Consider the following 17,046-nt stretch of genomic DNA (forward strand, 5'->3'; position numbering starts at 1 on the left):
ATTGTGGTGGCTGAATTTGCAGTTATCCCCATCCTGCAGAATACTAACAGAGAGCAGCACTTTAAGCATTGCCCAACACAGCCGGGCAGGCTGAGGCAGAGCCCCCTGCCCGGCCTTTGCCACGTCCCAGCCGGGCGGCCTGACCGCGCCGCCGTGCCTACAACTCCCAGCATGCCCCGCTGCCCCCCAGGCGGCGCGGAGAGCCGGGGCGCGGCGGCGGGCCGGCCGCGCGGCACGCTGGGAGTTGGAGTCGGGCGTTGGCGGTTGCGCAGCATCGGCCGGGGCCGCGCGGCGCTGTGGGTCTCTCCGGCAGCGAGGCAGCCATCGCCGCCCGCAGCCCGCAGCCCGCAGCCCGGAGCCGCCTTCCCGCAGCGCGCAGCGCCCCAGACACGGTGAGCGGCACCGGGGGGCGGCTGGAGGGAACGGGGGCGGCGGCCGAGGGCGGCTCCCGGCGCGGCGGGGCCGTGAGGGGCCGGCCCGGCCCGGCAGGAGCCCCGCGGCCTGGCCCCGCCTGAGCCCGCTTTGTGCGGGGGCCGCCGGGGCCCTGCTCGGGCAGGGCCGGGCTGCGCCCAGCGGGGGGGGCCGCGGCCGGGCCCCGCCGCGCTGCGGTTATGTAAGGCCGGGCCCGCGGCGGGGGGAGCCCCGGGGAGGGGGTGGCCTCAGAGGGCCTGCGGGGGGCTGCGGCCTTCTGGCAGCGGTAGCTGTCACCTCGGGGAATCGCGCTGATCCGAAATGCCGCATCCCCAGCGCCTCTCCAGGGCCTGTAGGAAGAGCGCTCGGTGTGCTCCGCAGCCGGGAGCCCTCACACAGGGCCATGTTGGATTGCTGCTCCCCAGGGCTCGGATTCTTTGTGTTTTGTATGGCAGCGAGCTCGCCGAGGGAGCCAAACAATTAACATTTTTTAGTCACGAGAACATAAGATTTCCTAAATTACGTCAACTTGTAACTAAAGAGCACACAAATAATCTTTTTTTTTTTTTAACTAAATACTCAGATCAATAAGTCACTATTAAAATAAAAAGGAAGTATGTTGTCACCTCTGGGGTTATGAATCTGGGGTGCTTGCCCACAGAAAGAGTGACATGGTCAAGGTAAACAATGGGGCTTCCGTAAAATATCCCAAATTATGCCTCCTGGATCAATCAATCGTTTTAAAAATCTGAATATCCAGAATAGCCTTTGTTTTTGCCCTTATTGAAACCTTGTGACAACAAACTGTTTTTTCATAACTGTTTTTTTCATTAAAAACCAGAATTTTATGATTAGTAATTTGATTAATATAGTTTGTCTCTTGGATTCTAATATGACTGTTATTGGCGTAGTCCCTTCAGGTGAAAGCAGGCGTCTGAGATTGTTTTATGTTGTTACTCTAATGATTAACATTTTTAACTACTGTTAGCTTCATAAATTTATCTTAGAGCTTATAGAGTGGGGTTTCTTTTTGTGCTCTGTGGCACAAAAACCTTGCTAGTGTAGCAGCTAACAAAGCCATTATGTCAGAGAGCAGGAGGCTTTAAATTACATAACTGAAAAGAACAAAGCTGGGAGTTCTCTGTAGGTTCAGCTAAAAGTCAGTAAGGCAGGAATTTCTCACTATAGACAAGAGTCAGGTTTTTAACACGTATACCTCTAGGACAATAAAAACAAATTCCAATTAAGCAAGTTTTCTAAGATGTAAGAGTGATCTTAATCAACCTCTTTTAAATTAGTTAATTTGATAAGCAATGATGTTTTCTTTCTTAGCATCAAACTTAAGATGAGTGGCTGCCGTGTCTTTGTTGGACACTTAAGCTCACGTGCTCGGGAACGGGATGTGGAAAAATTCTTCAAAGGGTACGGACGCATACGAGAAATACATCTAAAAAATGGATTTGGATTTGTGGTAAGTAGTACCTTATTTTGTCTTGCTTGGCATTACTAGTCATGGTAGTCTGAAGTCAAGAAAGAGCAAATGCTGGAGATGATAATAGTTCCAATGGGAAATGGAAAATATTAACATACATTTCAGATTGCTTTACAGATGATGTGATTAGTTTTCTTTCACTCATTAAGCTTTTTCCTTGTTTTCTGCAAGGTCTTGCTCAAAATCTTGTTAATATTCTAACTACGTTAAATGCATCCTGAATCTGATCGTTGTCTTCCCTGGCATTTAGATTTTAACCGTTCTTTCTGCAGGCAGAATAAATAGCCTGTTAACACACTATAATATTCAACCAAATCTTGACCTAGAGAAACATTTTTATAGTTTCTCTCTCACTCCTAGTCTGCTTGGTCGTATTTCTAAATAATATCCAGACATAAAGGCAAAGTAGTTGGCTAAGATAACAGGTGTAATAGGTGTTTGCTGTTGGATTTAAGCAGCACAGCTTAAACTGTCGTGCAGCTAGAGTTAGGCATATTCACCATCATCCTATGTTCATAAAGTATATGTTTTTCTCAGGCTAATAAACAAAGCACAGTTCATTGGATCTTAGTTTCCTACCACTGCTTTTTGACCTCTGTGTTCCTAAACTGTGACCCAAATCTTTGCGGCTTCCCAGGCTGCCTGAGGATCAGCCTGTTTCTTTGCTGTTATCTGCCAAGAACGGGCCATTCTGCAGCACCAAATTCCAACCAAAAAGGTCGATACTGCCCTCACACAGCAGTGGGCATACATGCCATTTGTTCTGCCATGATCAGTTGCTTGTGTGAAGCTATGGGGAAAACAAGGAAAAAAAAAATGCTTTGCCTGCTTAAGTTTCATATGAATATTACTTCTGAACTCCTACATGTGCCAGTTCCTGATCGCAGCGCGAGCTACTTCTTGTTGGCTGCCGCCAGTAGGTAAATACCTCCCTCTTGAAGTCTGGAGGTAAATGGCTGGTGTGCAGTTGAGCAGTTTATTTAGTCCATCCTTTCCAGTTGGTGCTACTTCTCAATCGCTTTTCCCTGAGCGTTTCTCTTCTCTTCTTGGGCAGGGCTGTTGACTCATTCAGGAAAGCTTCTGTTGAGCTCCTGTATGTGAGTCAGCCAACCTTCCTTTCTTCCTTCCTCCTCCAGTTCCTAGGTAGTGGCATTTTCCTTTCAAAATTTACAAATAAACTTCAATAATTGTCCCATAACTCTGTCAAAAATGTTTAATCGCTCCCATTATTAAGTTTTTTTCTTTCTGAATGAAATGTTGCCTAGGTAGCTTGTGCCCTTTGTCTTCTCTCCTGTCACTGTGCACCCACATGAGGAACATACTTCCATCATCTCTGTAACTGCATTTTAGGTTTTGGAGGACCCTGACTAGATCCCCTTTGAGCCCTCTCTTCAGCAGGCTGAACAAACATTGACAACCTTTAATCATTTATTAAGTTCTCCAACCTTCTGATCAGCTTTGGTGACCCCCTGCTGGTCCTGCTCCAGGTTTTCAATGCATGTCTTGAGCCTGGAGAGACCAAAAGCGGACAGAGTGTTCCAGGTGTGGCCTAGCAAATGCCAAGCAGGGTGGAATAATCAATGTCTCTTGGCCTGCTGGGTGTATCCCTACAGGAGCAGCCCAGGACGTGGTTTGCTTTCATTGCTGCAAAGCCATACTGCTGACCTACGCCTGGCATACTCTCTGTGAGGATTCCCATGTCCTTTTCAGCAGAGCTACCCTCCAGCCACTCAGACCCCAGCCTGTACTGCTTCTTGGGATTATTCTGTCTCACATGCAGGACTTTACATTTATCTGTGTTAAAACTTGCAATTTTTGTTGAAGTAATCATTCAGCCTATCAAGCCCTCTCTGTGTTTTTTCTTCTACTGTATCTATTTCTCCTCCTACTTTAGTGTCATCCACAAAATTGGTGAGGGTGCATCCAATCCTGCCATCCAGGTCATTTGTAAAAACATCGGATAGCCCTTGAGGTATTCTACTTGTGGCTGGCTGTCAGTTCCCCTTTGTTTTCAGTTATTTGAAATCTGTATAAAACCTTTTAAAAACCCAAGTGATTCTGGTTTAACATTGTTGTAAAAGAAAAAAGCGTGTTTTAGTCTGCTTGATCCGAATCATTGCTTGATCTTTGAAACTAATGATTTTGACTTAAATTCTGTAGATTTCAATACAGAATCTTTTCAACCTTGAGAGCTAGTATGTGAAGCTAGATAGACTGGCAGCCGTTCAGTGTCTTAGAAACCAGCTGGAATCAGTGGGAGTTGTAGGTGTTAACTACACACCTTCGTGTAGTTAATGATGGATCTAAATAGGTTTTCCCCAGATAATTCCTGCGTCATTGTGCAGGGTTGTGTGATGTTTGGTAGTGAAGCAGATTTCGGTGCGGGATGGGGCAGAAAGCATTAGCCAGTTTTGCTTCTGAAAAGCTGCTTACAGTTATAAAAACACTTTCTTCCACTTGAAGCTCTTTTTGTTCATTGCTCTCAAGCTACATTTCCACGTTTTTGTTTTCTACAGAATGCTGTTGGTGTAAGCATTCCCTATCCAACTGCCTGTTCTCACTGCTTGCTTTCTTCCTTTTCTCCCCTTACCTTCACTTGGTGTTACCACACTTGTTCAGCCACGTGATAAGCCTACCTGGGAAGCTGATCTATTTGAAAAATAACACTGTCTTTTTCACCCCACCTCCTGCAGCAAGTGTGCTGTTTTTCATCTGGATAGGTTTCTTGACCTAGTTTCCTGCAGAGCTGTACAAACAGCTTTGCCAAGAACCAGTGGGCTGGATAGTGGGCAGGGTCGACTCAAGCTGACTAAAGCAGCATTGCTGCCAAAAGTGAAGCAGCAGATTCCATTGCAACAGTGTATGGAATTGCACATCACAGCTGATCCGGACCCACAGGTTGCCAGTGCTAAAGAGGGGCTTATCTTCCTTGCTCGTCTTACACAGGCACCTTTTTTTCCAGAGTAGTGAGCTGAATTTAGCTCAGAAAAAAAAATCAGAAGTTTTTTTTTCTGTCTTGCTGTTTCTTTGCCAATTCAGTAAAAATTGAATTCTTAGGAGGGTTTTGGAAGTGTGCTACTCCCCTGCTTTTGATTGCAGTTCGATAGATTGAGCTGTTACATAGAATTTCCCTGCATGTAGGGCTGTGTTTTAAACTGTATCCCTTGCAATGATCCTCCCACCCCTCCCCCAAAAGGTATTTTAGATATTTCTGTAATAATCCAAGTCATTTAATTTATTTTACGTAGCTCCCACAAATAGTTCTACTGAAATAGCTGAAGGAGGCAAAAGGAGTGTGCAGGGTGCAGGTAGAAGGAATGATCCAGGCTTTTCAGTCATTAATGTGCCAGGAGTCCACTCTTTGTTCATAGTTCTGGCTGCTACTAGCTGCAGAAATTGAAAATTTGTAAAGAAAGTGTGTTTTCTAGCATTTGAATATCCTGTGAGGGAAAATAATTCTATATTCCTTTTTTTTTTTTTTTTGTAGGAATTTGAAGACCACAGGGATGCTGATGATGCAATTTATGAACTAAATGGTAAAGAGTTGTGTGATGAAAGGTAAGTTTGATACATTTTCCCTTAAGGTCAGCAAGAGTGTTTTGCATCTAGATGTGGCACGTTAGCTTGTGCTGACGCCTGTTTGTTCTGGCTCCGTGACATGTTACACCTTCTGTAACTTTATCTGAAGAGATTTATTTGAATATGTTGACTTCAGAAAACAAGTTGATGATAACCTCTCATCATTTGGGGTGTTGCCCTTCAGTTTGCAACGAGATGGTCAGTAGTGATTGCACGTTACGGTCATTTTCATTTCCATTGTGGAAATTGGTTTTAGGTTATTAGGTTGTTGTTACTCCTTTTGGTATCTTTTTCACTCTGTGATTAATTTTGGGCTCTGTTTTAATTAAATTTGCTAAACCAATTACAGACCCATGACAATTTTCATGAAAGTCTTGAGGGAGATGAATGAGGCAGGAGAACACCATTGTTCTGCCTCTTTAAGAAGTGCCAGTGACTGTATTATAAAATACTGCTTGTAAGGGCAAGATGCTTCTTGTTTGTGCACATGTGGTTCCAGTTGCGAAAGATTTCAGTCACTCTCAAATACTTACTTTTTTTGTTCGCTTGTTTTGTTGCATAAGGGTTACAATTGAGCATGCTCGAGCCCGAAGAGGAAGGGGCAGATTCCCGCAACGGTTCAGTTATTACCAGTCGACGAGTGGATCTAGGTAGGTGGTCTGGACTCTGTTCCCTCAAGCAGAGTAACTGAAGAACTGTACTATACTGTTGCTTTCTTCCCGTGCTTGGAGCTAGGGATCCAGCTCTGTTTTCCTTGAGGAGCTTCATGGCAGAGGTTTTATGTTCTCAAACCTTGGAGGTCCATTACTGTTATTTACCTCTTTTGGCTGAGGAAACTGTGGTCTTTAAAACAGTTTAACTGGCTCACAGAGATTCACAAACACCTTTTGAAATGCTTCCCCTCCTTGTTGTAGGCACTGCATTGGTCTCGCTTCCTACTGTTGTGTAAATGATGTGAAGGAGTAACGCTGCAGTCGGGTTGGCTGTTCTTAACGCTAAACCAAGGAGAATGCCAGAGCTTCTCTGCTGAGGTTTCTGTCATTAAACTGAGCTTACAAGCTAAGTAGAAGTGTTGTGGAATAATAGTTCTCCAAGGTATTTACTATCTAACCAAGCTTTCACATTTCCAGCTGTATGGTTATCAAAATGCTTACTTCATCACAGTGCAAAAAAGGAACTGTATTTCAGAAGCAGGGTTAGGGGACAAGGTACTAGCACGTGCAGAAGCATTTAAATACCAGCTTTGCTGACTGGACAGGAGCCTTCTGAAGGAGAGCCTCTGTTCAACAACAAAATCTGAAAAGCAGGAGATAGCTCACGCGGAATACCTGTAGTGGACCTGCAGTATTTGTGGCCGTGTTTACTTCCAGTGAATTGAGCCAGTGGTGAATCTTGTACCACGTTGCAGTGAATTTTGTGAAGTTTTGCAGCTTTGCATATATTCCACCAGATAAGCACATTTACATCTCTGTACTTTATGTCTACCTATTTATGCTTGAAATAATTCACTCTGTAAAAACATTTATAACTGTGGCCTACACAGAGTAGCAGTCGGAAGAAAGAGGAAGATTTAACTGACGTAAACCTCTGCATTTCTTTCAAAGACAGAATTGCAGCCAGTTACGAACCAGTGTCTGGAACATCTAATTTGCATATGCAAGTATGCTAATTAGATTATTTTTTCTTTAGCGGCAGTAACCTTGATGCGGTATAATTGATCCGAGGTCCAGGCTAAAAGTGGACTTTTAAAGTAGGAAGTGTGATTGGAGGTCGTGGGCGTCTGACGTTGTAGTCATGTTCATGACGTCAGACTGCCGATGCCAGACAGGAAGAGACTTCGGTTTGCAATAATGGAAAAATGAGACTCAGCCTGCCAGTTTTGGGACTCTGGGACCTCTGTTTAAATGCTCTGAAGATCTGGATGTTCTGAAAAAAATTGGGACACTTGGAGGTATGCACTGAAATGAAATTGCCTATGCTTCAGTGTACAAATCAATACGCACAATTTAGGGTTATGTTTTTGTGGGAGGAGAAGATGAGAATAATTTACTCTGAGGTCAGTGTTCTTAATTCTTGAGTCTTTTTGTAGTAATACAAAGTAGTGCCATTGTTAGAATCCTGCTTTACTTATCAAAAGGCTGGCGTATGTTTTTCCATAGTTCTCAGATCCCTTTGGATTCAAATGGCTAGCATTAGGATCAGAAATAGCCTGCAAGGGCAGTATTTTTTCAGGATGTCTTACTGTTCTTTTCTGTATGAATATTTTTAAGCCACATTTTCATTTTCGAGATGGTTTTAACCTTTGGTTAAGGGGAGAAAAAATCCACTTTCATTCAGGAACTGTGAACTGCCACGGTTATTTCAAGGTAACAGTTATCGAGATCTCTTTTTACTAAACCAGTAATATTTCTACGCACAAGAATATTGAATATAGGTCATGCATAAATATTGACAAGTGATTGGGCATTTACAAGCATGAATTAAGGTGCCTTTAAATTGTGCCTCAAATTGCTGAGTTGAAGCTGAATTTATCTTACCAACTAAAAAATAAAAATAAAATATTGCATTTTAGATGAATAACCTCCAAACCCCTGTGTGTGAGCCAAGCCTGTTAAATGCTGAAGTTAAACTAATTATTTTTAAAGTTTTTTTTTTATTCTATTAGGCACTTGTTTCAGTATTATCTAGAAAAATGGCAGCTGTATTGACTGCATTGACATAATGTTCATCATCAAAATCCTCTTTATTCCCCTTATTACAGTTGTTCTCTTGTAGCGGACTCTTAGGTATGTTTTTTACTAGGGAGAATCAAATCTGCAGTCCAGAAATAAGGAAAGTACTTGACTCAAATCTTGCAGCAAACTACAGAAAACATTAAATTTCTTATGTTCTAAATTCCTTACACTGGAGACTTTTTTTCCCCTCTGAACTCTTCTAGCCGGTATGGACCTCCTGTTCGTACTGAACACAGGATCATAGTTGAAAACCTTTCGTCCCGTATCAGCTGGCAGGTGAGTTACCATCTTTTCTTTTTTTCTTTTTTTTTTTTTAACACTTTGTTTTTCTGCCCTGTTGGTAAACTGCTCTCAACCTAATTTTGTATTAAAGCCATCATAAATATTTAATGCAAATAAAAAGTAGGCAAAGAAGTCAGCGATTGCAAACAATTAGCGTTCAAACAGTTAAAGAAGTCTTTGGTTTCACAGCTGTGCAAATAGTTCTGTAAATAGATTTTGTAGTTGGGAACTGATTCTTGCTTACTTGCGTTTACCGACTGATAAAACTTGAAACAGCTCTAGATTGTTTCTGAATTACTGAAGAATGACATATATTCAAACCATGTCATCTTTTTGTAGTACGATAATCATGCACTTGGTTTGATTGAAATTTATGGTCTTTTCTTATGCTTTACAAAGTACTTTTGTGATGTGATGCATGATTGAGAAGTCATAAGGCATCGTTAATAAAGGAAGTCTTAAGAAAGCTGCTGTGTAAAGTGTGCTCACTGTAGATACTAAACAAGAACCCTTTCATCTTCTAATGATGAAATAAACCATCTTCTGTAGATTTCTTACCACTTTTCTATCTTTTTTTCCTGCCTCGTGCTAATGTTTTCCAAATTTTCTAGCTGGCTTTTAAACAGAATAAACACATAATCAGTTTCTTCACTTGTTCTATGTAGTATACAGTCTGTATAGAACTTTTTTTTTTTTTTTTTTTGAATATTCAAAGACTTGGTCTTGCAGCAAAGTCCACTTGAGGCTGTTTTGCTTGGCTGGAGCTCCACTGATGTGTCTCATAAGAGCTTGGGTGCAGATAAATAGCAGAACTAGGATTGTTCATCTTCTGTGTGATGGGATTAAAAAGTTTCTAGTTGTATGATTGTGCTAATTACCGAAAAATTGGAAAAACAAATTCTGAGTCGATATAATGAGATATAATGAGTTAGTGGATTTCATCTAAATCACTTCTGGGTATGCTGTGCAGTTATGTATTAGAAGAGATCATTTAAAAAATAAATAATAAAAAAAAGGTATTTGGAAATGACAGTAGGCACTAGAGAAGTAAGCTAGAATAGTGTTAAACAGAGTGAATCTTATAATGCTCTTCAGTGTTAAATTCATAACTGGGGGGGGGGAACATTTCTGAAACTTTCTTTTACTTGTGAATATTTATAATGGCTTTACATGTCTTACTGATTTAGACTGAAGCCCACCCAATATGGATTTAATGGCTATAAATCTTTAGGATTCTAATTACATGTTTTAATGACTCTTTTATATGTATAATAAGTTACTGTAAGAGACTTTACTTCTTGATACCTGCCTAAAGAGACAATCACTTGAAGCTAAAATCCATATGCAAGCCTCATTTAGTTTTGAAGCTGACCTGCTTTGATATTGATACTGTTTTAACTTCTTTTAACTATGCTACTTGCACAAGTGATTCAAATAGCTAATACACTAACGATAGTGGCATTATTACTCCTTTGTAATCTTCAAGCTTCTAGCAGCCACAACTGATATGGAACCTTGCTTGAAAACTTGTGTGCATCTTTTCATCTTTGGTGTGTGCAGATCCCCATGCTTTGAGAACATCTGTCTCCTTTAAGAGTTACTGTGTTGAGATATTAAAAAGATAAATGAGTAAAATTATAATATTTCTTTTCAGATTAGCTTCTTTGACCCATTGATGATATCATTAATAGATAATTACCTAATTATCTATTAGGTAATTAGGTACATACCTAAGTAGTAGACAATTTTGTCAGAATTCTCTTGATTTTAGTAAAAGCATTTCTGCATGTTCAGAGCTCTCCAGCCGCTTACTAGTTCTTCAGTGTTTGTGAATTTCCAAACAGTTGGGAAAACTGGCTCTGTGTTACTTGAAGATCTAATTTTTAATACGCGCTTTTCCTATTTACAGTTGTCCTACACTTTGTTGCCTTTTGATGCCAAGGACAACAGAGTATTCTTGTGCTGTTTAAGGTGAACTGGAGCAGTAAAGTTAGAATAAAATTTGACTTGGGTTTAACAAACAGAAAACCAAACTAGATAACTTTAAAACATTCCCCAAATTCTACTTATCTTGCACACTTAGTCTCTTGAATAATAATGTTGGCATCTTAATTATGTTGACAGTACTATTTTGAATTATATTCCATGATAACCTTTAGGAGTCAGTGTACTGTCTGGCAAGGGGGCCTCAGTTTTAAAGAGTAACATTTTTTTAATTAGAAAATGATGTAGTTTAATATTTTTAACTTTCTCTTAATTTACTGGTCCTGGTCTGGTTAGGTTTTCATTGACTTAAGCAGGGCCAAAATTTTGTTCTTAACTTCTAAATTGGGCTAAACATACTGAGGTTGAAATGTTACTTTTAATGGTGGTGCAGGGCCCATTTTTCACTTGCTATTACAATTACATTTCTTTGCACATTTGAAACAAAGGGAATAATCTACTAGTCTGCATGTGCCGGTTTTTAAAATTAAACTACTGAATTCTAATTAAGAAATTAGATAAAACTAAGCCTTCTTATATCCTGTGGCAAATGTTCTGATTTTTTTTTGTCTTTTTGTTTTGTAGTCTTTTCTTCCTTAAGCATATTTCTAACCAAGTGCATTTTGAACCTCTTCTAACAACCTTGATTTGGTTAACCCTCATTTTTCTTGTGTGGAAGAGAAAGAACCAAAGATGTGGGGGTTTCTAGAGTCTGAAATTCTAGGGCTTGGCCTGTTCTGAATTTTCCTTTTGGTTCCTGTGACACTCCTGTTTTTTGGCAATCTAGATCTTGGTTTGTCTGGGTTTGATCTCGATTGGCTAGCGCAGATCATCCTCGGGTTCTTTAGCCACTTCTGGAGACTATGTCCAGTGCTTTCAGGGCCTCTGGTACCTCGGTGAAGCACATTGCTATGAGCCATCACTGCCTTTCTCATGTAAGAGTTCCTCTTGGCCAGCTAGGTATTGGACAAGCAACTCTTTGCTTAAGGTACCTTCTTATATCATCTGCCACTTGTGGCGTGCTGCGGTAAGTAGTCTGGGACTAAAATACCAGCTACAGTTTGGTAAAAAGTAGTGGTTTAACTTATGCAAATATTCTGTTGTTTAGTGACCTTTCACATTGTTTTTTTTGTACTTTATGCTACTGTGGAGCAAGTAATTTCATAGTGCGTGTGTGTTTAGCCTCTATTAAGTTAAATGCAAGGATGTCTATTGACATGACACTGTAGTGTGACAGAATAATCAGTTGAAATCTAAGAAAAAATGCTCTTATAAGATTATTTATTATATGCTAATTAAACCTATTTGCCTTTAATTTTGTTGTGAAGCTGGGGAGGAGAACGTATAGCATGAATTTGTCTAAGTGTACCGGATTGTCAGTTACCTGGGACGTTAATCCTCATAGTATTAAAATTTACATTTAATACTATGTTGCTTTTCATCTGGTGTAGTTCTGATATCAATGCATATGTTGGTATTTTAAGTTCTGTACTGCTTCCATAACAGCTATTTTGTGACAGGATCATTTGCAGAGCAGTATTTTATTCAGCGTCTTCGTAAGTGAGGGGTTCTTTCTATACATAGCTGCTATTACGTAGACTGAGATTAAGAAACTGATTTTTCTAAATTGTGGGTATATATAGAGGGGGGGAAAAAAAGCATTATGCAGTTTTAGTGGAGAGAGTTCTAGGGGGATGTTGCCTACTGCTAGCTGACTTTTCTGTCTTCTGTTTAAGGCTAAAATGTTAACTTTTACTGCAGGACTTGAAAGATGTCATGAGAAAGGCAGGGGAGGTCACCTATGTGGATGCACACAGAAACAACAGGAATGAAGGGTAAGTTCATGTTTGTGTATAAATCTGTGTGATAATGAAAACCATTAAGGATTATTATTCCTGTAATACAAAAATAAATGAAACATAGCTATATGGTCTGGCTTAGCTTGGTTGAAATTTCTCCAATTAAAAATAATAAATAAACCTATCAGTAAGTAGGAGTTCAGAAGGGGTATTGAACTCATCTGTCCTCCACAATGAAAACAATTTCAAAACAGAAGAAGGGAGAAAAGTCAACAGTTGTTTGTTTTTTTTTACAGTTTTAAACTTAAGAGTTATTTATGTATAGCCATTTATCATCTAATTCTGATTTCTGAGGCCAAAATATCACCTGTCTGTAGGCTACCTTGCACTGGTTCAGCAGGCAAAGTCACCGGAAATGAACGTAACCAAGGAAAAGAGATGAAAAACCAAAGAGGGGATTATTTATTCACTGTTAACATTTCCCCAGTTGGTGCAGGTTTGTGTAGCTTCCTGGATTTCTATCACCTCATTGCAGATGAGAGTTTCAGTAATGTTTAAGAAGATATGAAAGGTTTATGTATGGCTAGGCCTGTTAGGGTCATATTTTCCTGTCATCAAGTTAAAAATTAGCTTTGAGATGATAAAACATCAAGCTGTGAATCAACAGATTTTTAAGAGGTTTGAACTTGTTCTCCTTGCTTTCTCAGTTTCTCTGATTTTTTTTTTTTGTCTTCTATGGTGTATAGGGTTGTAGAATTTGCATCTTACAGTGATATGAAGAGTGCGCTGGAAAAATTGGATGGCACTGAGCTGAATGGACGCAGAATTAAACTGATTGAAGACCACAGAAGGCATAGGTACGTCAGCTGACTTGATAAAATTCTGCTGAGGGTTTGGACTTGGGTAGTATTAATGCCAAAACTGCATTATCTAATTCTTTGGTCCCAAGCTAAATATCACAGCAAAGAAGCACTTTCTAGCAGTATAAACAGGTTAGGTAAGATCTGACTTGCTAAAAATAGACTGAATAGAATGCGTTAGGATGAGAGTAAGGAGAAATCTTTAAAATAAAACATAATTTATATTTAAAAGGATTATAAGCTATGATATTTTGATATTAAATTCCTTTTATTTTATTGGGACCTGTGAAATGCCTCTCTGATTATTGTGAAAGCCAACATTTTCACGAGAATAAAAGAAAAGATTAGCTTCCTTGTGTTATTCCCAAAGCAGTTCTGCCACTTAGTCATAAAAGCAGGTTAGCTGCAGCTCTCTCATTAAGTCTCTTAAAAATAAATCTATTTCTTTCCATGAAAAAGGGTTGTATAACTAAAGATTGTGTTAAACTCTTGAGCCTTGAAATGTAGTGGTGGTATGTGCCAGAGACATTTTTAGCATCTTGAAAAAACCCTAACTAATTTGCATGGGCGTTTCTAGAGAGACTGAAGACTACAGGTATGAATTTTCATTTTTGTGCTTTTCTTGATAAATGGCTAAAAATTGTTTGCTCTGAGAGATTGGGAGAGAGGAGAAGGAGGAGGCAGAAAAGGGGAAAGGCCTTTTCTTTTTCTTAGATCAGTCGTATTTTGTCAATCTAGCAGAGAATGTTAAGGCTAGCAGTTCCTGGTATCCTTGGCCTAAGATATTATTTGATAGAACTAACAGAGCAGCTCTCTGAAGTAACTGAATGCTGTGTTTAGTGCGTTCAGATGGTCAGCTGGCAGCACTGTGTACACAAAGCGGTTACATAAAGTAGGAAACGGGACTACAGCTTTTAATTGTGTTTCTTTAGAAGCAGATCTCGATCAAGGAGTTACTCAAGATCTCGCAGCAAATCCAAGTCTACAGGATCTTCCAGATCATACAGCCGGTCCAGGTCTAGGTCAAGATCAAGGTCCAGATCCAGGTCTAGGTCCAGGTCTCGCTCGCGATCCCGGTCCCGATCCCGGTCTCGCTCTCGCAGCCGTACACCTAAAAAGAGCTATTCCCAGAAGAGCCACCGCTCCAGCTTGCTAGCTTCTTCCCCATCTCCTTCTTCTTCTAAAAGAAAATCTCGTTCTAGGTCGAGCTCTGCTCATAGCCGTAGTTAACCTGCTCTTAGAGATGTATTAATACGTTTAATTTGATTCAAGTTTCTTGAAGACTTGAGATGAAATACACATGAGAACTGGGAGGGGATGAGTTAACATGATGAAAGGGTAACCTCCTTTTACATTGCCAAAGTGCCTGTCATCAAATAGGCCATCTCTGTGAGGAGGGGCTGTCAGCTTTCTCCTTTCAGTGAAGTCTGGAGTGGGAAGTCTTTTTTTGTTATTTTTTTTCCTGCTATTAGTAAACATTTCTATCATAGATATAATATGTACACATAATGCTGAGGTAATGGGATGAGACAATACGCTGCTTTCTCCCTCTCCTGCCCCCAAATTCCCCTCCACCTTCAAGGCCTTTGACTTCCAAAATACTACGTTATCTTTTGTCCTTGGTATTAAGTCCGAGAACGAGAAGTATAGATTTTATTCCTTAAAGTTCTGTGGCTACTTTTCTGTGTGAGTATGAATGGACCAGCTGAATTTAGTTTAGAGTTCACTTTTTTCCCCCATTGCTTGGCTTAACAGGCTGTTTAAGTTCCAGCTTTAAATGACCTTGATAATAAGCTTAATTTGCAACAGACTTTCAGGAATACATGTTGGCCAGTTGAATATTGTTTATTTGGTTAGTGAAAGAATACAATGTTAACCAGTAAGGAATGCTGGATTTTCCTGTTAAAATGAGTCATACCATTCAGATGTCAGGATTATTGGGAATCCATTATACTAATTTTCCAGTAATTCACTAGTATGTGTTATTGTATGTAGAGGCCTTATTTGACAGGTGACTCCATAAAACTGCACAGAAATGTCAATATGCATGTCCATGTTTTTAATGTTTATAACAGTGGCATAGCTTTCATACCCAGATGTATGATACTGAATATTGTGTGTATGACTAGAAATAGTCTTGATGGAAAGGAAGGTTATTTTAGTAAAGGACAGCAGCAAAAATTCCCAGGAAAAGTGTAGTCAGTTGTAACAAAAAGTTAATCATGTTAAAGGGTAAAGAGGATAATTTCTTTAAATCTCCTGGATGCACAGTTGTTTTGATTAATAGAAATTTCCACTGCAAATACTGTTTGTTCTTATAATTTGAAATAAGATTTTTTTAACTTCTGGATTGTTAAAGAAGGGAAACATTTTTGGAAAAATACATGTAAATTAAACTCAGTCTTACATGTGTTTAAATGTACCAATCCTAATAAAAATAAAACCTTTTTCTGGCTTACCTTGCAGTGTTGTGTACTAATGTTACGTGGTATTGTTCACTTTGTACAGTCTTGCAAATACGATCGCAAGGAAACTTACTGGAAGGTGTACCCTTGTGAAAGCAAGCAAAATGTAAACTAGAAACCAGTTGTGATGTAAGTAATCAGATCCTGTCCAAAAGGATGACTGGATAGGATTCTCCTGTCATGGCCATCGGTGTTTCAGAGACCTGATCACAAATAATAGTCTCTCTGCTGTCCTTGCAGAACTATTTGTGTTATTGACCTTCTTGTCCCCAGTTTGACCGAAGAACCAACAGCCAAATGTCCATACAGGAATTTTCGTGTAAGTAAAACCACTTGGAACATTTGAAATACGGTTCCAGGAAATCTTACATTGCCTACACTCCTTCCGTTAATGTAAAGCGCCAAGACAGGCACCATTACTAGAGGAAGTTTCTGCTAATCACGTTTACATACTTGGCTTGATGTTACTTGAATTTTTACTTCAGCAAAATGGAAGGAACAAATAGAAATCACTTCGCAAAGGAATCTTGCTAGACATGACTACATTAGGAAAGCTGGAATTTGCTCAATTTTTTAAGTGTCAGTGTTGTTATCTTTGGTAAATTTTTGATGTTACCAAAAACTTTCCAAAATGTCCACTTCTTTTGAGAATCTTTGAGATTCGCAAGTGCAGTACTGCAGACCATGAGTGCTCCTGGCTACAACACGCTTACCTTGCAAATATCATAAATACAGAGCTTGTGAATGTTACTATTCACTTGATTCTTTATTGTACAGTGTCATTCCCCTTGCATAATTTTCTCTTGTTTTACTCAGCTGTGGCAAAAACAGGTGAGTAAAGAAAGGTAGGTAGTTGTGGAAATGCAAGCTACATTTTTTAGTTGTGTTTAAAGTTTAGACATTACTTGACATGTAAAATGAGCTACAATTTTGTACACTTAATAACTTTGATGAAGGATGACTCATTGTGCCATTGTAAATTGGTCATATATGACCTCAGTTTGGAGAAGCAAACCCAATCCAGAATTTTTAGTTTTAGGGCATCTGAATTGGTGGAAAAAGTTTTAAAATAAATAAATAAATAAATAAAAATAATTAAAAAAAAAAGTTCTCCAGCCTGAATAAGATAGCCTGAGGCCAACTAGTGTAGAAAAGTCCTGAGAGGAAAGATGAGGGACTAGAGTAGAAAGAAGCAGTGAAGTAAAACAGGACAGAGGGACTTTGGGTTTTAAGAGGTGGCAGCTTCAGTGTCATAGGCTTCTAATTTCCTTAGAAGGAAATGAGACCTTTGTTACTGAAGATAGTAGTTCAAATGTAGAAGTTTCCCTATGCATGTGATCTTAAGACAAACAGATTTGGGAACCTGTGTACTTGTTGGCTTTGCTTAAAAGTATTTGGTATTCTGCAGAAGAGCAAAAGGTCTAAAGAAACACTACCTGT

At 39.7% G+C, this 17,046-nt stretch overlaps 1 protein-coding gene across 1 annotated transcript; it reads left to right on the top strand.

The window, feature by feature from the left end:
• The first annotated feature begins 261 nt into the window (after positions 1-261).
• LOC116489472 (serine/arginine-rich splicing factor 5-like) lies at positions 262-15,599 on the top strand. The gene is made up of 8 exons (XM_032187878.1): positions 262-392; positions 1,744-1,882; positions 5,391-5,461; positions 6,046-6,132; positions 8,421-8,493; positions 12,244-12,317; positions 13,028-13,138; positions 14,074-15,599. The coding sequence occupies exons 2-8, from the start codon at positions 1,757-1,759 to the stop codon at positions 14,369-14,371; spliced, it is 840 nt and encodes a 279-aa protein (XP_032043769.1). The 5' UTR covers positions 262-392; positions 1,744-1,756; the 3' UTR covers positions 14,372-15,599.
• The last annotated feature ends 1,447 nt before the right edge of the window (positions 15,600-17,046 follow it).

Source organism: Aythya fuligula, chromosome 5 (assembly GCF_009819795.1).
Source record: "Aythya fuligula isolate bAytFul2 chromosome 5, bAytFul2.pri, whole genome shotgun sequence".
NCBI classification, from domain to species: domain Eukaryota; kingdom Metazoa; phylum Chordata; class Aves; order Anseriformes; family Anatidae; genus Aythya; species Aythya fuligula.

Coding starts and splice junctions, on each gene's coding strand:
- LOC116489472 (XM_032187878.1), top strand. CDS start 1,757: ATGAGTGGCTGCCGTGTCTTTGTTGGACACTTAAGCTCACGTGCTCGG. Junction 1,883..5,390: donor AAAATGGATTTGGATTTGTG/GTAAGTAGTACC, acceptor TTTTTTTTGTAG/GAATTTGAAGACCACAGGGA. Junction 13,139..14,073: donor GAAGACCACAGAAGGCATAG/GTACGTCAGCTG, acceptor GTGTTTCTTTAG/AAGCAGATCTCGATCAAGGA.